The 24,594-nt window shown below is 35.0% G+C and overlaps 1 protein-coding gene and 1 non-coding gene across 2 annotated transcripts in view; both read left to right on the top strand.

The window, feature by feature from the left end:
- Positions 1-24,594, top strand: part of TANC2 (tetratricopeptide repeat, ankyrin repeat and coiled-coil containing 2) — a 371,592-nt gene that overhangs the window by 91,293 nt on the left and 255,705 nt on the right. Inside the window, exon 3 of the mRNA XM_047081653.1 lies at positions 23,204-23,275. Coding sequence (XP_046937609.1) covers positions 23,204-23,275 — 72 coding nt within the window. The remainder of the gene's footprint in view (positions 1-23,203; positions 23,276-24,594) is intronic.
- On the top strand, positions 13,819-13,925 carry LOC124513690 (U6 spliceosomal RNA). Its single transcript, XR_006962510.1, has one exon. It is a non-coding gene; the product is annotated as a U6 spliceosomal RNA (small nuclear RNA).

Raw genomic sequence — 24,594 nt, 5'->3', positions numbered from 1 at the left:
ATCTTTACTATGTGGGGTCTTCCAGTCCATGAATATGATATGGTTTTCCATTTATTTAGATCTTACCTGATGTCTTTCATTAGCATTTTTTACCATACAGATCCTATATTTGTTTTGTCAAATTTATGCCTATTTTTCTTTTTTCTTTTATTAGATGTTGTTAATGGGATGCCATTAGAATCTTGTTTTCTATTTGTATACTGCCAATGTGTGTGTGTGTGTGTGTGTGTATACATATACACACGTGTATATGTATATAGATTTATGATTGATTTTTTTTGACATTGTACTATGACCTTGCTAAACTCACTTCTTAGTTCTAAGAGGTGTTTGAGGGGGGGTGGTTTGTTTGATTTTGGTAGATTCCTTTCAATTTTTAAGTGGACAATAATGTCTTCTAAGGATAAAGATAGTTTTAGTTCTTCCTTTGTAATCTGTGTGCACTGATTAGTACTTCTAGTATGATGGTAGCCAACAGTGGTGAGAATGTGTGTTCTTGCCTTGTTCCTGATTTTAAGGGTGAAGCATTTAGTCTTTACCACTAAGTATGATGTTGACTGCAGGTTTTTTGTAGATGTTCTTTATCGAGTTGAGGAAATTCCCTCCTGTTCCTAATTTTCTAATGTTTTCATGAAGGGATGTTGGATTTTTTAAATACTTTTCTGCATCAAGTGATATGATGATGCAATTTTTCTTCTTTAAATCATTAATATGATGGATTACATTGAGTGATTTCCATAGTAAACTAGCTGAGCATGCCTAGTATAAACTCCTCTTGGTCACTGGGTGTGTGTGTTTATACATCATTGGATTTGATCTGCTAATTTTTTGTTGAGGATTTTTGTTTCTGTGTTCAAGAGGGATATTGGCCTATAGTTTTCTTATTTTGTAATGTTTTTATCTGCTTTGATATCAGAGTAATTTTGTCTTCATAAAATGAGTTGGGAGTATTTCCTTCTCTTTTCTGGAAGAGATAGTGTAGAATTGGTGTTATTTACCTAAATGTTTGGTAGAATTACCTGTGAAACCATTTGGGCCTGGAGATTTCTTTTTTGCAAAGGTTATTTAATCACAATATTTATTTAATAATTATAAGAATATTCATGTTACTATTTGATTTTGGTTGAGTTTTAGTAGTTATTAATTACTTATTAAAAGATGTGTTTGGGGTGCCTGGGTGGCTCAGTTGGTTAAGCATCTGACTCTTGGTTTTGGCTCAGGTCATGATCCCATGGTTCATAAGTTGAAGTTCCACATCGGGCTCTGTGCTGACAGTGTGGAACCTGCTTGAGATTCTTTCTGTCCCTCTCTCTACCCCTCCCCATTCGTGCTCTCTCTTTCAAATAAATAAACTTAAAAAGAAAAAAGACATGTTTTGAAGACGAAGTTTTGCTGCTGACTAGCTGTGTGACCTTGGGAAAGGTACCTCAGTGTTAACCTCTCTGGTCCTTAATTTGTTCACCTGAAAAATTAAAAAGACTTTTTTTGATTCCTTAAGATTTTTCCTGGTTTTTGAATTCTAGAATTCGGGTAGGATAAAAGTGTATGTGTTTGAAGTTTATGTGAAAGGATTGTGAGCCTCTGTTTCTTTTTCATCTGTTAGTGTTTGAACATTGGTTTACCTTGATTCACTTAGCCTTTTAACAGAGAAGTTCTGTATTTTCTTATCAGTGGATTATGTACTGATGAAAAGGTATGGTTAGAGGCAGGCCTTTTTATGGATTTATACGTGATATACTTACGGTATACGAAAAATTACTTTCATAATTATGTAAGAAGATGTAAGGTAAATCATATGCTGGCTTTTAATGTTCTATATTTTTGAAGAATTAAATTACCAGTTTAGAATTTATAGAGTGTTAGAAATGTATTTCTCTTTTGATGATTATTCTTCTGAATCTTCATAATTTAGTGACTATCTTTCTGATTTAAAAAGTCACTCATTTTTAGCTACTTAATGGAGATAATGTCTATAAATATTTTATGTAAAATTCATTTTTAAAAGGTGCACACTTGTGTATCCTGTCCATTTATTGGGTTAAAGCAAAGTGAAAATAGCATACAGATCTGCTGCTGAAGGAAACATTAAGTGGCAGCTGCAGCTGGAGGATTTTACGTAGGCACCTGTGGGTTTGAGTGCGTTCAATATACAGACTGCAGCAGGAGGCTGGCACTGCCTCTGCTGACTCCAGTACACTCCTTCACTGCTGTCTGCCGATCTCTCCACTGGCCAGAAGACAGACAAAATGGTGCAGCACGTAGAGGGCATGGGAAAAAAATAACCGTCAATATGATTCAAAGGTGGGTTTGCTGCATTGAATAGCAGAGAAAATTGTTTAACAAGATTAAAAGCTTGGATATAGTTCAGTATGTCAGAAATCCTTAGCTGTTTTAATGTTTGATTGTGACCATTAAAGAATGAAAATGTATAGTTCTGAAATCTGCATGCTCCCTATATATACAGGTTTCAGGTATATTGCATGTGTAACATTTAATAAATGTATGCATGGTAGATTATAAACAGATTTATATTTGTACTAAACGTGTATAATGTGTGTGTGTGTTGTGTGTATATATATGTATAGATAGATAGATATACACACAACACACACATACACATGAAGGGTTTTTTTCCCTATTAATACTAGATTGTTAAAAAGTAAACACAGGTTTTATATTTTTTCTGTTTTATATTTGTCGCAGCTCCTACCAATGTCTTTTTCTTTATATTGTTCATTTGTAATAGTAGAGAACATTAGTAGAGCATTCTCTGGTGAGATGGAAAATAAGTAGAATGAACACTGGAGTTGGCACTTCATATTTTATTGATGACTGTAATGCAGTGTGAGTTCGCATTGCACATAGTCATGATTTAAATGATTACCTCTTTTATGAAAGCAAAATGTTTGTAAGAACGGCCATGTTGTAGACAGTGAGTATAAAATGAAGAGAGGAAGTAGGACAAGTAAAATTTCTCTGTCCTTGGTTTCTTGAGCAATGTTCAGCATTGACTCAAGGCACTGTCATTTTAGAAGTACAGTATAGAAACAATTGAACATCAAGCCTAGAAAAAACATGGAGGTTTAGTTTCCCACCCCTTCCCGGAAGCACTTTACTTATGTACTCATATATTTTGGGTTTCAGTGGCTGCATGTTACTGGGGAGCTGTCCAGTTGAGACAAGATATATTTACTTAAGCCACACCCAACAGATTGAGCTTTTTTATGCATTCGGGCACTATTTTAATCCTGTGCTGATTTGTAACCATCATATGTGGGATGCCTTTGAGTTGTAAAAAGAAACAAAATACTAGATTCACAGGTTTCAGCTTAATGTGCTCTTGAATATCTCAGTTGTTTTATTAATAGCACAGAAGAACAGTATTTAAGTTATGCAGCATTATCTGAGGCAGAGAGAGAGATTGAGAGAGGAAATGTTTGTATGGTGCCAGTAAAAGTGTACTGCAAGTGTTCTGATCATATAGGAACAGTGCTGCTGGTATACTATTTTTTGGTTAGTGTTGTAGGTGTTAAATTGGGGTTTGACATTTAGAGTTCAAATTCTCTTCTTTGAGAAAGTATTTGTCCAGGTGTCTTAAATATTTCACTTAATTTTTCTGTGCTTTAAAAAAATTGCAAAAGATTAAGCCTGAGTTTAAATCTATTTATAATATTGTATTCTATACTAGTGACATGTTGTATGTGAAATCTATTTATAATATTTTATTCTATACTAGTGACATGTTGTATGTGATAAGAATTAACAACTGTATGGCTGTTTGCCACTGTGTTGGATTACCTCAGCCACTTTACTATAAACAGAAATAAGGAGGATCAGCACGCATCTGAGTAGTCTGCAGAGTGCTCGGATGCTGTATTTTCACAAACTCTTTCTTTTAGACAAAGCAAATTCACTCTGTTTTCTTCCCCGAAAGAAAAATAACCCTCTCATCTATACTATATTCCTTTGATTTTATTGAATAACACAGAAGAATAATATGGGATTTTTATATGTCAGATTTAGTGACAGTAGATAGCTAACTATAGACTGAAATATCCTATATTATTAGAATGTTTCATGTATCTAAAATGTTATATAACCCTGATGGAATGTTGCAGATGAAACAAAGAAATCTGATTGGTTCCTCACAAGACACAGCAGCCTTGAAATCTATTCTAACCAGAGGCTTCTATAGCAGACTGGATGGCTAGTTAGCATCACAGTAAAAGCATAAAAAATACAGTGGAGACAGGGAGGGGTTTGAAAGAGAAAATGAAGTTAAAGCACTTCAGTAATTTCTATCTTTGGAGCATTTTATTTCCTTGCAGGGGTTCCCCCCGCCCCAACTTTGGCCTTTTTTTTTCTTACTGTTATTTCAAGGGTGTTCTATTCTATTAAGTTAACAAACTTTCTAAATAGTATTTAATCAACTAGAAGAGCCTCTCTAAAAAGAGTTTTACTTTAAGTGATGGTGTGGGTTAATGAAGAATATGATTTCAGAATACTTATTAAATATAGATGAGTGGGACTTGTTGGGGGAAGGCAGGAGGATGTGATGGTAAAGAGTTCTGAAGAACAGGCCACTAATAAGAACTCTTTGGCCCTACCCTTCACCATCCTATTAAAATTGTATTAGATGATTTGTCATCTAAGACTTCAGTGATGCTTGGTGAGGACACGTTGTTATTGACATTCAAACAGCAGCCCATTGCAAGTCAAAACAGGTGGAGAATTGTTTGCTGTCTGCTGGCTGTTAGAAACACCCTTGAAATGTGCGAACAATATATGTTATCTATTATGTATTTATTATTCTTGGCTAGATGGTCTGCTGGAATATAGTTGTAAATTACAGTACCAAATGTCCAACCCTTTTATCTTTTACAGAAAATATTTAAAATACATGTGTAGTTTGTTTTATTAAAATTTGAAATTCTTATATATAAACAGTAATAGGTCAACCTCATTTATAGGTTTAGGGGAGGGAAAATTACTGTGAGCAGGAAATGAGCATTTAAATTAAGAAAATTAATTAAATTGAAAGGAAGTAGAGAAACATGAAGCATATTTAAACAGTAATATCTAATATATGGATATATTCTGATAAAAACCAACTGTATCTTTTAGGTTCCATTTCTGTGCTTACTTTCTAAATTATCCGATATGCTAATAGAGTCAGGCCGAAGGCAGCTGGCTGCTAGTGTTACAAGCTGAAAACAAAATGGCTGGCAAGGATTAGTACAGTAAATTTGCAATAGAGAGCTGGATGCAATTAAGATATCTTTTGTTGAAGGAGACTGTTACAAAGTAAGTTGATGAGGGAATGACTGTTGTAGTAGATGTCTTGGGCAATAAAGAAACATCTTTTTATTAAAGAAAATGTAAAAATACTTTATTACAGCATAAAAACAAAAGATTTTATACTGTAAATAAAGAGTAATTCATTTTCAGCAAAGCAATAAAAAAACCTCTTGTTAATATTCATTTAACCATCATTGTCTTTGTAATTCTAAGATCCAGGTAGTTTCTGAGTGTATTATTTATGAATCTTTCAGATTAACAGTATGGTTACAGATATAAGAAATAAAAAATGAATATATTCTTAGAGTAGGGGGGAAATTCAGAGATAAGTTTTATTAGTATTTTATTAGTTTTATTTAGTAATGAATCTTTTAGATTAGAATCTTTCAGAAGGATAAAAGAAATAGAATAACAGGAAAATTTAGACATAATGAAAATAGAGTTTAGAAAGTAACTTCATCTATAGGTTTGTATATTAATATGGATTTTTCTCTGTATAAAACTATAAGCCTTATCTGTTGATTTTAAGCAATTGTCAAAAGATTAAATGATGTCAAAATTGTTGGTAGGCTCAGACTGAGAAATCGCTTCAGGACGTTTTAGTTACTTAGGTTGAAGATAGCACATTAGCTCATAAGTTTGTCTCTCACGGTGTGATGGCTACATACTGTAAAGAGGGCAGACAATATAAATTTGTCATCTCCACTTCTCCAGCACCTAGTGCAATGCCCTAGCACTTAGTGGGTGCCTCCTAACTGGTGAAGAATAATGATAGCAAACACTTTGTATGTGCATAGAAAGACATACACCCACACATAAATACATACATAATTATACTCATTTACTTTTCAGAACCTATGGGATAAATTATATTACAGTTGACCCTTGAACAATTGAGCGTTTGGAATGTTGATTCCTGCACAGTTGAAAATCCACAAATAACTTTTGACTCTCCAAAAATTTAACTACTAATAGTCTACTGTTGACTGGAGGCCTTACAAATAACACAGTTGATTAACACATAGTTTCTGTGTTATATGTATTATGTACTATATTCTTACAATGAAGTAAGCTAGAGGAAAGAAAAAGCTAAGAAAAGCATAAGGAAGAGAATATACATTTATAAAATCACGTATAAGGGCCCACACAGTTCGATTCCATGTTGTCAAGGATCACCTGTACTTTATGTTACTCACTTAGCAGATGAAGAAACAGAGGCAGAGAAAAAGAAGTTAAATGACTTGGCCAAAGTCATACAGTAAGTATGGAATTTGTTCTTGTATGGTCCCGAAGTCTTTTATCGTCTCTTCCTCAGAGGTGTTAGTATTCACCAGTACCGTTAACCAGGAGGACATGCTGTGCATATAATCTGGCAGAAACTGCAGAGCAGAGAAAACCTTTCTGCTCTCTTTCAAAATTGCTTTAACTGATATTTTGTTTTCTAAAATCCTTTTCTATCACTTAGCTATAGCTGATGGACCATTATCATCATCAGCTAGTGTAGATGTCACTTTTGAAAGCTGTTTAAAAGCCCATAGCAAGCGTATTCAGGAAGCAGTTGGGAAATATGTGAAGCTTTCTGCACTCCCAAAATGGCTGCCAACATGTAACCTGCCATCAAGTCCACTTGATTAAAACTTCTGAATGCTTCTCAACTTTGTCTTCTCTTGTCCTCTTCCATTCTCACTTCCTAATTTTAGGATTTCCTTTTTTCTCACTTAAATTATTATGTCTCCAGTCTTAGTACCCTTAGTCCATTCTTTATTTTGCTACAATAATGAATTTTCATAAATGTAAATCCCCATAACTTTCAAAATAAAATATGGCATGTCTTTTCACTAGTTCTCATTGCTATAACCATATCCTAACACAGATGCACACAGACATAAATAATACAGACTCATACATACAGATTTAGGATTTGCTTAAAAAAAAAAAAGTTGGTATTTGAATCTCCTTTATCAGAGATGAAAAATCCTAATACAAATGTATCCATGAGCAGTATTTAGTTTAGTATTACACGTATTCTAAAATTTACTAAGTGGTAACGTTCTCTCTATAGAATTCTGCGTCTGGCTTATTTTATTTTGCTCTTGTTGGTATATAGGATTTGGTTGATTTCTTGCATGTGTTGTATAGTATTCAATTTTATGAGCATACTTCTTCTATTTTTTTTCCCTCCTAACAGAAATCTGAGTTTATTTCAGTGTTTGTTTTGTTCTGTGTTATTACAAATAATGCTGCAGTAAATATCCTTACACACATATCAGAGTTTCTCTAGGAGCTATACCTAGAAGTTGAATTGCCAGGATGTAGATTATTTGCATTTCACTTTTACTAGATAATTTCTGTGCTGTGTCACTACTAATTTATAGTCTTCTCAAAAGCGTTTGAGAGTTCCCGTTTTGCCATATCCTTCCCAACATTCATATGGTCAGACTTCTTCATTTTCCCCAATCTGGTACGTGGAAGGTAATATCCTAGTGATTTAATTTGTTTCCTTAATTTCTTTGATGTGTTTTGGCCTTTCAGATGACCTCTTTTGTTAATAGCTTTCTTATATTCATCATGCATTTTTTCCCTTGGGTTATATATCTTTTTCTTATTGATTTATGGATATTCTTTGGATATGGCAAACTATAGCCCACGGGTCAAATCCAGTCTACCACCTGTTCTTGTGCAACCTGTGAGCTAAGGATATTTTTTACAGTTATTTTATGATTCAGCAAAAAAAAAAAAAAACAACCCATAAAATGTCACAACATGTGAAAATTATACGAAATTCAGATTTCAAATTGTAGATTGATCCTTAGTCCTTGATAGTTATTGCAAATATCTTTTCTCAGTGTCTTTTCTGTCTTAAAACTTTGCTTTTGGTTAGACCAAAACTTTGGCCTTTTGGTTAGACGAAGACTAAAACTCTAAACCTCTGTGGAATGTAAGTTTAAAATTTTAATTTATTCATGTTTTTCATTCTTTATTCCCCCTATGTTGTTTCAGAAAATTGTTTTTAAATAGTTGAAGTTTTGTGTTTTTTATTTTCAGATTTTTATTACATTTTGATTTTTTTCCCCTTTCCCCTTAATTTTTTGATAATGAGAATATGGCATGACAGGGGATCTATTTATTTTTTATCCTGTGAAAAAGTTAATTTTTGTACCTTATTTGTTGTTGAATAGCCTTTCCTTTCTCCAGTACTTTATAATGCTGTTTTCTCATATATGAAGTTCCTTTATTTACATGTGAGTCTTTATTCAGTTTCTTTATCCAGTTACTTCCTTATTTTTTGATTAAATATTTCTATATTCTTTTTTCCTAATGTTTATTTTTGAGAGAGAGAGAGTGTGAAGAAGCAGGGGAGGGACAGAGAGAGAGAGAGAGGGAAAGACATAGAATCTGAAGCAGGCTCTTACATCTCAGAGCCTGATGTGGGGCTCAAAACCACAAACCATGAGATCATGACTTGAGCTGGGAGTCGGATGCTTAACCAACTGAGCCACCTAGGTGCCCCTAAATATCTTTGTATTCTACTAGATCCTAATGATTCCTTTTATTCAACCACTTAATCATTGTTGTATTTACATTTCCTGGTTACTTAAGAGAAAAATACAATATAGTAATACTCTAGTAAAGACCTTATACATGACAAGTTTAGAGAGGGAAATAATGTTTTGAATTTTGTATGTTACATATAACAAGGTTTTTTCTTTAAAAAACCTTTTTCTGGGGCACCTGGGTGGCTCAGTTGGTTAAGTGTCCGACTTCAGCTCAGGTCATGATCTCGCGATCCGTGAGGTTGAGCCCCGCGTCCGGCTCTGTGCTGTCACCTCAGAGCCTGGAGCCTGCTTCAGATTCTGTCTTCCTCTCTCTCTGCCCCTCCCCCACTCATGTTCTGTCTGTCTGTCTCTCTCTCTCTCTCTCTCAAAGATGAATAAACGTTAAAAAAAATTTTTTTTAAAAACACCTTTTTCTGTAAAACATTTTGACCTTGAATTTTTATTTTCATTGCCCTTATTATAATCAAATAATATAGGCATATGGGATAAACCAAGTATAACTTTTTTTGTGAAAAAAATTGAGGGATAGTTAGATAATATTTTTTATTGACTTTTTATTACTTTGGTTTTTCAATGAGTGTCAATAGATTTAAACACACTTATCAGAACAGAAAGATGTGCCTTTTCTTGGAGGTGAATTGTGGGAGGGGAATATTTGATTTTTAGCCTGGTAACTATCATCCTCTCCCTTTAGGGAGTAAGAGGAATAACTATGAAAGTTTATTTTGTTATGAACGTATGACATAAAATAAAAATTTTCTATTAGTAGTGCTGTTGAAACTTATCTTCATATATGAAGGCAGGAATTTGAGGTGAAAACCACTTTATCCTGACTTCCCAGGTATATAGTAGTTTCTCACAGACATCCTGAGGGTAGAGATCAGAAACTGGGGGACAAAGGGAGATCTAATTAGAAATGAAGCAGGAAAATGAAGGTCTTACAGACCATGTTAAGAATTTGTATCTATTCTAAGGGGGATCACTTTAACATTTTAAACATTAAATGGGAAAACTATTACATTTGCATTTCTAAATGATTACTCAGTTGTTTTATGGATAAACATTTAGAAGAGAATGGACATAGGAGTTGGAGACAGGTTGGGGTCAAGGGACATTTAGGAAAGAAAAATCAGCAACATTTGGTGATGAATTCATTGAGATGAGCTCCGATAGAGTATCAAGTTTGAAAGGGTGAGGGAAAAAGTGAGAATTTCATGTTTGGATGTTTTGAATTTGAGGTATATACGATACATTCAAGTAGAGATTTCAAAAAGGCAATTAGTAATTAGTAGACAAACCTTTCCAATTTTTACATAAATAGATGAATAAGGAGCTCCCTAGTAGAATAAAGGGTTTAAAAGTAAAACATAGGGGCGCCTGGGTGGCTCAGTGCAGACAGCTCAGAGCCTGGAGCCTGCTTTGAATTCTGTGTCTCCCTCTCTGCCCCTCCCCCACTCACACTCTGTATCTCTGTCTCTCAAAAAAAAAAAAATAATAATAAATAAACATTTAAAAAAAGTAAAACATAAGCATTTGTGTTGAGTGTTAAGAATCGTCATAGAGCTCCTGTTGGAGAAATACTTGTTTGGTTTAAAAAAAAAATCAAGGGATTAAATAATTTCATTTCTAGCTGTTCATTTTTCCCTCCTTCTAGTCCTAGATCTAGAATTGATAAGGCACTAAATAGAGGTTAAGATTAATTAGATTGTAAATTAAATTCTTTGTTAAAGTGACTTATTATTTATCCTTTGCAATCTCCCATCTTATGTTCTCTATCTTGGTTAATGGAATTACAGTCAGTCCTTCCCAATCATGAGTTCTAAGGCATCCAGAATTCCCTTCTTTCACTCATTTCACTTTTTTTTTTTTTTTTTGTCTTATTATAACAACATTTGTTGCAGTTAATCATTCTCTTTTCCTTGAAGTTTCTCTTCACTTAACTTCCAGGATACCACCCTCTCCTAGCTCTGTTGCTCCCTATCTCCCTGGTTTGTTCTTTCTCATCTCCCCAGTCTCTAAATGGCATAGTGCCCCAGGGCTCACTTTTCACTCATTAATTAATTCAGCAGCTATCTTTTGAGCACCTACGGGGTGTCAGTGATTGCTCTAGGCATGGGGGATAGAACAGTGGATACAACATTATTTGCCCTCATGGAAGTTACATTCTAGTAGAGAAGCTGCCCCAAATTAAAGTACATAAGTAAAATACAGAATATATTAGTGATAACTACTAAGGAGAGACAATAACCAGGGAAGGGAGACATACTTTTTACTTGTCTATGCACTTGTGTAAAAAAGTATGTCTGTGTAACAAAACTGAGAAGTGACCATTGGATTTAGCGATGGGCTTTATAGGAGATCTTGGTAAATGTGACTTTTCTGGAGCGGTGTGGGCAAAAGGCTGATAGTGTATTTGAGGAAGAAATGGGCAGGAAAACTGATGATAGTGATTAGAAACATCTCTTTCACAGGGATGCAAGGTCATTGTGATTCTCAGTCCCAAATATTCCACGAATCTACCCTTTCTTCTGTATTCTCAGTGTTAGTGCATTTATTCAGGCTTTCCTTTCCTTTGGGCCTAGTTCAGTGATCTCTTTGCCTTTAGCCTGTGACCCCATAATGCCAACTTAATATATGCTTGCCAAATTTGTCTTTTGAAAACACTGGTCAGATCATGCTCCTCCCCTGCTCAGTGTCCTTCATTTTCTTCCCTACTTCACTTAGAGGGTGAAGTCTACTCATAAATAATGACTATGCCTTTTGTGATTATGCCTCTGCCAACTTTTCTGCTTTCATAGCCTGCCTCTTCCGTGTACTTTCTGCACTCTAGTTCTGTCAAACTCTGGATTTTCCTAAGTGCACCATGTTCTTTTATTCTTGTCTGTTTTTATAAATAAAGTCTGGTACTGTTCCTGGACATCCCTTCTCATACTTTAGGAGCTGTGGCTTGCCTGAGACCAGGTTAATGTGAAGAAGCAGAGGCTATTCCAGTTTTTAGAATCTTATTAGGAAGCTTTTCATCTAGGTGACATCATCATCTTGGTGGTATAACTTCTCAAGCCCAGCCCAAAGGAGTAAATTGAGTCTAGTTAATGATAGGTTAAAACCACCTTGACATTACACAATATTATCCCAGTTTAGTCCACAATCCCCCAAGCCACCAAAATCAGTAATAAACAGGGTGTTAACCCATGAATGTAAACTTTATCCTCAATTTAGAGATCATATCCTTCTGTACAGTTAGTATTTCTTACCTGTAGGATCTGTCTATTAGCACTGGAAACTTGCAAATGGGTCCAGTTCATCACTGTCTCATAGCTCCGCTCAATGTCTACTAACGCTTCTCGACTTTGGCTGCACGTTCAGTCATCCAGGGAATTTTAAAGATCCTGTCATGCTTGGGTCTGACTCTAAGTATTCTCATTTCATTGATCTGGGTGGTAACTTGAGCATAAGGATTTTTTTTAAATCCCTGGATTTCTAGACCAGTCTGAAATGTGGCCAAGATTGAGACTTATATGTATCCTCAGCATCCAGTTCCAACAGATAAGAACACCAAAAATACATAAGGTAAGAGAGTGTGTGTGTATACACCTACTGACATTCAGTTATAATTTTTTTTTAATTTTTAATGTTTTTTTTTTTTCTTGAGAGAGAGAGAGTGAGAGACAGTGTGAGTGGGGGAGGGGCGGAGAGCAAGGGAGACACAGAATCTGAAGCAGGTTCCAGACTCTGAGCTGTCAGCACAGAGCCCGACACGGGGCTCAAACTCACGAGCCATGAGATCATGACCTGAGCTGAATCAGATGCTTAACTGACTGAGCCACCCAGGTGCCCTGACATTCAGTTATAATTTTAGCTATTGTTAAGTTGCTGTGTTGGACTCTTTTATTCAAAGCTTCAACCCCACAAAGTGTTTAAAAAGTGTAAATTGACAAAAATAAACTGAAAATTCCTTCTAGCTCTGTCATTCTATGCTTATCTATAAGAGATATCTATGCTTCCTAAAAATTCCACGCAGAAAAAGCTGCTGAACTCAAGAATTTGAGTGAGCCATACTGAGTATCTAATTTGAGGTGAAGAGGTTTGAAATCAGAGATTGTTTCAAAATCACCTTGGAATTTTTTCATCTTTTTTTGGTCTCCTACCAACTGTAACATGTCATGATATATTTGTGTATAGAAAGAGAATGGTGGAGAAGAGAACAGGCTTTAGAATTAGGCCTGGCTTCAGATCCTGGATCCTGCACTTAACTAACTCCAACTGTGGCCATATTTGCTGAAAATCTCAACTCCTGTTTCCTGATCTATCAAAAAGAAAAAATGATAATTATATTATAAGGTTTTATTGAGGATTGAGTGACATAAATTTGTAAAACACTTAGCACAGTGCCTGACACATAATAAGAGCCAAAGAGGTAGTGTCTGTTTTCATCAATGTTGGCACAGCTGAAGAAGCTAGGGCTTGAATTTTCTTTTGCAGTGATGTAGGGCATGTCAACATGCCTACCTGTTTAGTTAATTTGAGTGTATGGATAGTGTGCATTCTTGGAATTATTTGATGAGGATAGCAATTTGCCTTTGTGGTCTTCCTCCCCTAAACCTATAACCAAAGTCTAATCATGAGAAAAACATCAGACAAACCCCAACTGAGGGCATTCTACTAAACTGACCCATACATCTCAAAACTGTCAAGGTTACCAACAAAAAAGTCTGAGAAACTAATCTAAGGAACCTAATATGTGATGACTAAATGTAATGTATCACAGACTGGAAAATATATATTAAATAAAAACTGAGGAAATCTCAAAGTGTGGACTTTAGTTAATAATGTATCAATATGATTCATTAGTTTTGGCAAATGACTAATCTAAGTGGGAAACCAGGTGTAGGGTTTATGAGATTTCCCTATATTACCTCAGCAACTTTTCTATAAATCTAAAACCATTCTAAAATAAAAGTTAGTGCTCCCTTTGGCAACACATATATTAAAATTGGAATGATACAGAGAAGATTATCATGGCCCCTGCACAAAGATGACACACAAATTCGTAAAGCATTCCATATTTTTGAGGAAGACAGATATCATATGTTTTCACTCCTATGTGGATCTTGAGAAACTTAGAGAAGACCATGGGGGAAGGGAAGGGGAAAAGAATAGTTACAAACAGAGAGGGAGGGAAGCAAGCCATAAGAGACTCTTAAATACAGAGAATAAACTGATGGGGGGGTGGAGGAGAGGGGGAAATGGGTGATGGGCATTGAGGAGGGCCCTTGTTGGGGTGAGCACTGGGTGTTTATGTAAGCGATGAACCATGGGGATCCACCCCAAAAACTAAGAGCACACTTTGCACGCTGTATGTTAGACAATTTGACAATAAATTATATTTAAAAACTAAATAAATAAAATAAAAATTTTATTAATAAAAAACAAGAAAAAATGTATCATTGTAGATACATTTTTTGTTTAATTTTTTTTAACATTTATTTATTTTTGAGAGAGAGAGGTACAGCACAAGCAGGGGAAGAGCAGAGAGAGAGGGAGACACAGAATCCAAAGCAGGCTCCAGGCTCCGAGCTGCCAGCACAGAGCCTGACGCGGGGCTCAACTCACGGACCGTGAGATCATGACCTGAGCCGAAGTTGGCCACTCAACCAACTGAGCCACCCAGGTGCCCCGATACCTTTATTTTTAAAGGTTGCTCCATTAATTTAATTCTGTGTTAGGCTTGACATTTTGTATATTCATTGTGCACTTTGAAAGCACAGTCATCAACTTTTAAAATACATTATTGCTGGTGATTGCTCCATTTACAATTAGCGAGTCTACTTTGTTTTCCTCTTATTAGTCCTCATCATTGATGCATAGCTCCATCATGAGAATCAAAACATTCTGTGTTTAGAACTTTTCTTGAGCCTACGGATCAGACCTTCTGGGATACCTTAGGCAGTTTTGGATAACTTAGGCAAATATAAGTTAATAACTCATCATAGGGAAGTTATTTTTCTTATTTAGATTTAGAATATATAAGCTAGATCTGTGCAAACCTGTGAAAAGTACTGATAGCATTATGTTAATAAATACTTAGTTGGTATAGTATGCTTCCTTTTTTCTTTAGAGGAAGAGCCACTATAGATGTTTTCTAATGAATGAAATCAATTTTAGGTGGCTCTGGGCTTCCCTATGAAAGTTCTTATTGATAATTAAGACCTCTGAGACTGTTTTGGAGGATGAGGGCTTAATGTTTAGGATAATGCCACTCTTCTTTTTATAGTTATAGTTTGGATAAGAAAAGAAAAACACTGAACTTCGTAAATTGTGTCTCAAACCACATTAATACCACTTATTTTTTTCTTGAACTTGATTTGGTTTTATGAACGCATTAATTTTAGAGCTGGCCCTTGACAAAATTAATTCAACAATGTTTTTTGTTTGTTTGTTTGTTTGTTTTGAGAATACCCATGCCATACCAGACTCCAAGTTGGCAATGAAAATACCAAGATGAAAAAGGCTTTCAAAGGCACACTTTAAACTTTTTATAGTCCAAAGATAGTCATATAAATAATTAATCATTATGCAGTATGGCAGTGCCGTAAAACAGATATGGGTAATGTGCTATAGAAGCACAGAAGAGGGAACGATTAATTCTTAATGGGAGGCATCCCAAAAATCTTATAGAGAGGATCAGGGAATGATATTTAAGCTATCTTTTGGCGAAAGGATGTTGTTACTGATGGGATGACGATAAATGAAGATGCCAGTTATCAAAAAAAAAAAAAAAGATTCCAGTTTCCATTTATTCCTAAGTGTTTATTTAGTGCCAGGTGGCATGCTGTGTTTTATATACATTACTACATTTGTTTTTCACTACAACTCCATAGGTATTACAGCTTCAAAAGAAATTGAGGTTCAGGGAAATTAATGAATATTCCTAAGTAGTTCGAAGATTGAGTCCAGCTTAGTTCTGCTAGACACCAATCCCTGTTAAAATGTGTTGGATATAATTTCTTATATTGTCAAGTAAAGGCAGCTGCATTTTAAGTAGAAGAAATAGCGTGAATAAATTGATGGAGGCATTATGATGCATTTCCCTTTGAATATCATCAAGTAGTTTGGTGTACCAGCATATAGGGGAATGTATTATTTAGGATGTTACAGTTGCAGGGAATAGAGTATTTGTCCCAGAATTGCTTGAACCCGGGGTTAGCTAACTTTTTCTGTGAAAGTCTGGATAGTAAATATGTTAGGTGTTGTAGGCCAGATAGTTGCAAATACTGAACTCTGTCATTGTAGTGTAAAAGCAGCCATTGACTATATATAAATGAGTGATCATGACCACATGCTAATAAAACTTCATTTATGGACACTCAAATTTGGATTTGATATACACTTTATGCCACAAAGTATTACTGTTTTAACTTTCAGTCATTTAAAAGTGTGGAATCTGTTCTTACTTCGCTCAGTGGCTGTACAAAAATAGGTAGCAGGCTAGATTTGGCTTCTGTGCTAGTTTATTCACCTCTGGTTTATATGATGGTGAGGATTTATTGGACCAGAAGTAGGGTAATTTTCTTCAGTTATCCAGTGTTAGTAAGGACGTTGGTGTCTTCCATCTCTGTCCTAATTTTCATAGTAATAACTTTATCCTATGATTTATCCCCTTTGTTTTTAAGAATGGCAGCCAGAATATCCAGGGTCTCCATGGGTTGTCTTCTATGTCTAGTGAGAGAGAAGACCTTCTCCAGAAACTCTTTCTAATCTCTCTTGAGCTTAATCCCATCAGGTTTCATCCCTACCACTCCACAGGAACCATGTTAAATCATCTACATTGACTAAATTTAGTGATCCGTTCTCAGTTTCATATTACTTGACCTATCAACATTTGATCTTTTCCCTTCCATGAAACTCTTTTCTTAACTTCTGTACTCTTTTAGTTTTGTTTCTGTTCTCTGGTTACTACTCCTTATTGTCTGGTGTTTTTCCTCATACCACCAGCTTCTGCATGTTGGGTTCAGCCCCAAGCTTTAGTCTTTTGACTCTCTCACACTCTCTCTCTCTCTGTCTCTCTCTCTCTCTCTCTTTCTCTCTCTCTCTCTCTCTCACACACACACACACACACACACACACACACACACACACACACACACTTATACTCCCTTATGTGGGGATGTCATACAGTTTAAAAGTGGTTTATGTACTGATGGCATATGTATGTTCATGTTCATGTCTGCTTATTTGTGTAACAGGCATCTCAAGCTTAGTATGTCCAGAACTGATTTCCAAATACTTCCCTCATACCCAGACTTATTCTCTCACAGTCTTTCCTGTCTCAGTAAATTGCAGATCCATTGGTTGGGTCCAAGATACTAGAATTACCCTGGTTATTTCTTTATTTTTCTCTTCTGACAGTAGATTCTCTCTGCTGTACCTTCAAGATAAATCCAGCATCTGACTCCTTCTCACCACTTCCACGCTCCCTTAGTTGAAGTGTTCATTCTTCTTCTGGATTTTTGCAGTAGCCTCTGAATTGATTTCTGCCTGCTTCTGCTCTCTTTCCCCTGAAGTCCCCCCTACCACCACTTTAATGATTTCTTTGTTATAGGGGCACCTGGGTGGCTCAGTTCGTTAAACAATCAACTTTGGCTTAGGTCGTAATCTCGTGGTTTATGACTTAGAGCTGTTTCGGGCTCTGTGCCGACAGCTCAGAGCCTGGAGCCTGCTTCAGATTCTGTGTCTCCCTCTCTCTTTGTCCCTCTGCTGCTCATGCTCCGTCTCTGTCTTTCTCAAAAATAAATAAAAATACATTAAAACAATTTCTTTGTTATAAAAGATAACAGTAGAGATTTTTGAAACCAGACAATTTGAATTTTAGGATTGTGGTGTGATTTGGGGACAGTAACTTTCCTTCCCTGAGTCTCAGTCTTATATTTAAGGGGTAAATGGGTGATTCAGTTGGTTAAGCGGCCAACTCTTGATCTTGGCTCAGGTCATGTGAGTTCGAGCCCCGCATCAGGCTCCATGCTGACAGTGTAGAGTCTGCTTGGGATTCATTCTCTCTCTCTCAAAATACATACATACATACATACATACATACATACATTCTACCTACCTACCTACTTACCTTTGGATAATAAATCTGGCTTATGTTCTTGGTCCTTCCTTTTGTATTAAAAAAAAAAAATTCCACTCATACCTTCCAGTTCTTGTCTGCCTTTGTTGGCATTAAGTGTACATAGTTCTTACAGATGCATGCCTGGCCAGTAAAAGGAACCAGAGTTTATAGTTGAATAGTAAAAATATTGTATTCTATGCAGTTTTAATACCCCTCCCATGCTTTCTATTAGGGCAGTATATTTAAAGTTTCCAAAGGAGAATTAAAGGCAACCAAACTTCAAAATTTTAATTTATAATCTCATCTGTTATTTATACTAGCATAGTATTTAGCTGAGAAGACTAAAGATGAGCTTAGGTTACCAAATTCAAGGTCACTTAAATTGTTAATTTTTCAGCTGTAATATTTTGATCCTGGGTTGAGAAGAAGAATCATTTAAAGTATCCCCTACTTACAGAAAAGAAAATATTTTTCTTGGAATGGTTCAGGCACTTTCTTAATAGACTTTCTTTAACTTAAATCCCTTCATAGAAATCACTACATACTGAATATCTCTATATGGTTGGTATTTCTTTACCAGGACTGTTTTAGTGCTATAATACACCTGAGTTGAAAGCTATCTACCCTATGAAGTAAATTCTCCTATGACATTTTGCATAGGAAATAATGGGAATAGGAAATCTATTAAGGTTTCTCCATATTAAATATACATTGTTTTATATTACTTGCTGGGTTTAACTCAGTATGCAGGTAAAAAAACAAATGTTCTTTGCTGATTATCTTAAATCCAGGAAACCTAAGTTCTGCTTTTAACAGCTAGCACTTGAGTTGGACAGTCAGGTCTTTTTATTTCTGTACCTGTTACATCAGGGGTTTTCTTCTGTAAAGTTCACAGTATATCTGAAGTAAGTCTTTAATTCAAGTTTGATGAGTAAATTCTAACTTCATAGACGCACCCCTGTCCTACTGTCTACACTCTGGGGTGAGGTAGTAAGTGTCATGCAAATAGCTTGAATTGCTTAATGACTGAAGGTCTTCTGTTTTGTCCATAAATGTTGATGTGTCCTGTGTGGGAGGTCTTACCTGTACTGAAAGAATTGTGTGTTAAGCAAAGCAAAAACATTTATAGTACTGTATGTCACTGCAATCTTGCTATTTTGGATAATGGTTTCGTTGGTTCCATAAGCATACCGCAAACACTTTCAAAGGGGTTGAAATTTTTCCCTACATCATTTTGGGGAAGTGGTGAGTTTATTCTTTTTGAAAAATCTTTATTGTCTACTTTTACCTGAGGGTTAATCTCAGCTCTTACAATTAGTCTCCACTGAGGTAAGGCATGGTTGGTTATAAGGTTTCAGTCTTAGAGGAGTGAACTGCTCAAATTTATTGCAATGTATTTCTGATTTTATTTTGAAAATTTAGGCAGTTAAAACATTATAGATTATGGTGGTATCAAAATTGGTGATTTTTTTTGTCTTCATATTCATTGGCTTGCTGACTCAAAATTATGTCTTAAGCCATTTCTTGCCTATTTTTTTCCTGTGTATTATTTTATCAATACCGTAACATTCTGGAGATCATGCAAATTTTTGAAGCCTAGTTTTTTATTTATTTTTTTCCTCTTATTGTTTAGGAAGACAGTGCTGCTGACAGAAACGTCTGTTTTATTCAAAGGACTTCTCACATACTTTAAGAGCATGTTTTGATGTTAAAACAGAAATTTGTGTGTATATATTTTTTTATCCACATAGAAAAATCAGAAAAATGAAAATTTAAGACCTGCCTGAATATGAATGTTTCTCATTGTCATTGATTTCCAAGTAAAGGAAAAGAAAGACATTTGCATAAAATGTCTAGGAAGGAAAATTGACTAGTACTGTATTTGCATATCCTGATTTAAGATGCCATATATTTCTTTTTTTTTTTTTTATGAAGTTTATTGACAAATTGGTTTCCATACAACACCCAGTGCTCATCCCAAAAGGTGCCCTCCTCAATACCCATCACCCACCCGCCCCTCCCTCCCACCCCTCATCAACCCTCAGTTTGTTCTCAGTTTTTAACAGTCTCTTATGCTTTGGCTCTCTCCCACTCTAACGTCCTTTTTTTTTTTTTTTTTTTTTTTTTTCCTTCCCCTCCCCCTTGGGTTCCTGTTAAGTTTCTCAGGATCCACATAAGAGTGAAACCATATGGTATCTGTCTTTCTCTGTATGGCTTATTTCACTTAGCATCACACTCTCCAGTTCCATCCACGTTGCTACAAAAGGCCATATTTCATTTTTTCTCATTGCCACGTAGTATTCCATTGTGTATATAAACCACAATTTCTTTATCCATTCATCAGTTGATGGACATTTAGGCTCTTTCCATAATTTGAAGATGCCATATATTTCTAGTATAGTTTTCTATTTTTGATAAAATGAATCTTTATTCCACAATAATTTAGGACTGCATAATACTTTATCTTTTTTTTTTTTAATCTGTTAAAAGACTTAGGTTGTTTGACCTGTAAAATTTCCCGTAGTCTGTATTTTGTTGATCATGTGCTTAGGAACAATTCAACATTTTCATCTGTCCTTTGTTTTTCCTGAAAACCCACAGATTCAGTAGTTTGACCAGACTCAGGTTTGATTGAAAACTATAACTGCGCTCCTGTCACCAGGAGTCATACAGTGTCTGTGTTTATTCCCTTTTTAGTGTTATTAGTAATTGATATTCAGTGCCTCTGGAGCTGTTCACTCATGAAATGGTGATATTCTGATTTTTTCTTGTTTCCCATTTATTGTCTGGAATGATTTTATAGATCTCTGTTATGTACTCTTGGGCTACCAGTACAGTTTATATAGGAAATGTAGGAATTATTTAATTCTTTCCTTTCCCCCCAAATTTCAAGATAATGAACTGGGTTTCTATCATGCTTAGAAGGTGACCAGTTAGTGTCATGTTGTTTGTAGACATCATTGTGATCTCATGACCAGTGAGAGCTTCTTTACTGAGTCTTTTTGATATGACCCTAGTTGTACATTGTCTTTGATAGCTTCCTTACAACTGCACATCAGGATGGTCCAGGTTCATTAGTGCATATCCTTTGCTAAACTATCTAGGGTTTGTTTTTTTTTAATTTAACTAAAAAAAAATCTTTAGTGTTTATTTTTGAGAGAGAGAGACAGACAGACAGACAGACAGAGCATGAGAGGTAGAGGGGCAGAGAGAGAGAGAGACGGAGACGCAAAATCCGAAGCAGGCTTCAGGCTGAGTTCTCAGCACAGAGCCCAATGAGAGGCTCAAACCCGCAAACTGTGAGATCATGACCTGAGCCAAAGTCGCATGCTTAACCGACAGAGCCACCCACGCGCCCCTAACTAAAATTTTTTAAAAGCAAGCTCTACGCCCAACACGGGGCTTTAGCTCACGGCCCCGAGATCAGGAGTTGTATGCTCTACCCACTGAGCCAGCTGGGTGCCCCTAAGCCAGCTAGTTCTTTAAGAAGTCCTGGTTTGTCTTAATGGAGAATGGCATTTCAAGATCGCAGTCGGGGTGCTAGGAGTGGTCATTGCCACTCAAGCACTCTTTGTAAGTGCTTTTAGTGGACAGAACTAGGGTATACCCGTGACTTATAATATTGTACTTACATTTGCAATGTAGATTCAGTACTACAGAGTTTTTACTTCTGTGTATTTTTATATCCATATTTTCTTTCTTCCACACTGAGAATTCTGGTTCTCAAGGAGACAATAACATTAGAGTATCCCATAATTAATCATTTGCTTTATCCCTCTTTGTAAAGATCTGAGAACATTATTGCCACCGGTTTTGATTACTGAAATCAGTTAACTTTTTGTTGTTTTTTAAAATGCTTTCTCCAACCTCTATCCCCTCCATTTTTTTATGGTAGCACTGCATCTACATTGTCAGATCTTATAGCCATTACATTCTGTAATCTCCCCATTTAAAAACTCTGATTTATTTCGGTGTTTCTCCTGTTGCTTTGATTGCCTATAGCTAGTTCTCTAGAAGAGCCAGGACAAGTTCATTGGGACAGTATTCCCTGAGGTTTTGCATGTTGATAACAGTTTGTCTTTATACTAAAAGGTTAGTTTTACTGGATGTAAAATCTTTGGTTCAAGTTTTCTTTGTGTATTTGAAATTTATTATTTTCTCTTATAAATCATGTGACGCTTTTGCCTAAATGCCCAAGAGATTTTTTTCCCCTTTTTTCTTTAAAGTCCAGTAATTTTAGTAAAAAATTACTTGGTGCATTGATCTAAGTTGATTATCTCAACTACACAGGGTGCTCTTGCAATATGTAGTTTCAGATATACTGTATATACATATATATGTGTGTGAGAATGTATACATGTATTTATACACACATATAACTATATATCACATATAACGTATACAAATTTTTTTCTGGGAAAGCATTTTTGTATTACAGTTTTAAATATTTGTTTTGTTCTCTCACTTTGTTTTTCTCCTTTAGGGCTTCTTTTTTTAATTTTTCTTATTTTTGGTCTTATGCTGAATCTTCTTTGCTTATCTCTGATATTTGGCACCTTCTCAAATCCTTTTTAATGTCTCTTTTTTTTAATTTGTTAAAGATTTTCTTCCTTTTTACTCTCTGTTTCTTTTAAGGTCTTTTGTTATGTTTATTTGTGCTTGTTTTCTTACGGTTTAGTCTTCAGTACTGAAATGATTTTTGTTTTATTTCTAGTTCTTAGTTTTTGTCTCCTCATTTCTGAGTTTTTCTGATTCTGATTTATATTGCTGTTTCATGTGTTACCTAATTTTCTTATTATCTCTCATAAGACCTATAAATATAATTTTTATTAGTAAAACGTAGAGTCCAGGGGATTATTTGACATACTTTATACAAATAAACAGCTGTAATTAATTTAGACATTGCTTTAAATCTTTAAATCAAAGCTTCTGTACTAGAATCTGTGAGTGAACTTTAGAGTTGATAAAATTACTCATTATGTGTGAGGTAGAGTGTATAGTATAGGGGTAGGGAAAAAAACACCTTGAATTTCTTTAGACTTCCAGAGGGAAATGTAAAATGTCCTCAAAAAAATATGGGTAAAAACTTTTCATTTATATAGGAAAAAGTCCTCAAATATTTTAATGATTAAGATTATAAGAACTAAAAACAAATGATAGATATTATTGTTTTGAGATACAGATGGCACCATAGATCATTTCATTATCTATTTGCTCTCTTTCTACTTTTATATAGATGGAGGGAGCGAGGAACCACCGGATCGAAGACAGTCAAGTGTAGACTCTCGCCAAAGCCGCTCTGGGCAAGGTAAATTTTCATTAAATTTATTATTAAAATGAAAAAGACAAGATATCAGTTATTCCTTTCTAGTATTTAATCTGAGGATTGGAGTTTCCTTGGGTCTAGTTTGGATATTCTAGTTTCTCCTTTACAGCTTTAAATGTTACAGTCTAAAAGTTCTGTGATATCATTTATTCAAGATAAAATGAAAACTGGTGTCATGTCTTTTTTTAAATGGTAATACCTTAATAAGGTCTTAAGTAATTTTGGAGTATTTGATACATGTCTGGATATCACTGTTGGAATACAACCAAAAGTAAATTTTTTACATTTATAACAACACACTGGCTTTTTAAAATTTCATCAATGCAGGGCACCTGGGTGGCTTAGTTGGGTAAGCATGTGACTTGGGCTCAGGTCATGATTTCGGGTTTGTGGGTTTGAGTCCCTGTTGGGCTCTGTGCTGACAGTTCAGAACCTGGAGGCTGCTTTCGATTCTGTGTCTCCCTCTCTCTCTGCCTCTCCTCTGCTCGAGCTCTGTCTCTCTCTCAAAAATAATTAAACAAAAAAATTTTTAAAAATAAAATTTCATCAATGCAATATTGTTTTAGCTCTCTCAGAAGAATAATTTTTGTTTCTAATTTCCATCTTGAATTAGGATTTTCTTAATTAGTTTCCTTTTCTATTTAAAATTTAGTATGTGCTTTAGACTGGTTTTTTGAAGTGACAACTTCCAAAATAGGTAAAAAATATCTGGTATCAATGAAATCTTCAGATAGGTCTTCCTTAATTAACTTATTTAAATATGTACTAACTTATTTAAAATAGTAGTTACCCACTTTTTATTTATTTTATTTTCTCTGTCCAAAACTAGAATGAATGCTCCATGATTGCAGAGATTTTTGTTTGTTTTGTTCATTGCTGTATTTCCTGTGCCAAGAATAAGTACCTGATATATAGTAGTTACTAAATAAATACTGCTGAATGAATGAAATGATCTCTATGAGAATTGAGAACCCAAACTGATGAATGTATTATAAAATCTCAGGCAGTCAATTAGTGTGTGTGATTTTTAGAGAATCTTTACTTATACATAAAGTAAAGCTTAGAGTTACAAATTTATGGTGTTTTAATCTTATTAAAGTTCCTGATTTATTTCATAATCCTATTCCCTTTTTTCTCCAAGTTTGCTCTTCCCAAGTTTTAGAGTTGTGCTATTTTTATAAAATTATTTGTTGCAGAATAAAAAGAGGAATGATATATGCAGGTTGATTTGCAAATTTTAACTTGTACTAGTATTTATTCATTTTTAATTAATACACATGGTATAAGTATGTCAAGAATTT

Source organism: Lynx rufus, unplaced genomic scaffold (assembly GCF_022079265.1).
Source record: "Lynx rufus isolate CCGP_SWC_20201006 ecotype Redwood Valley unplaced genomic scaffold, mLynRuf1.p SCAF_18, whole genome shotgun sequence".
NCBI classification, from domain to species: Eukaryota; Metazoa; Chordata; class Mammalia; order Carnivora; family Felidae; genus Lynx; species Lynx rufus.
Note: the sequence above shows the minus strand (reverse complement) of the source record. Positions and strands in the feature narration are given on the sequence as shown.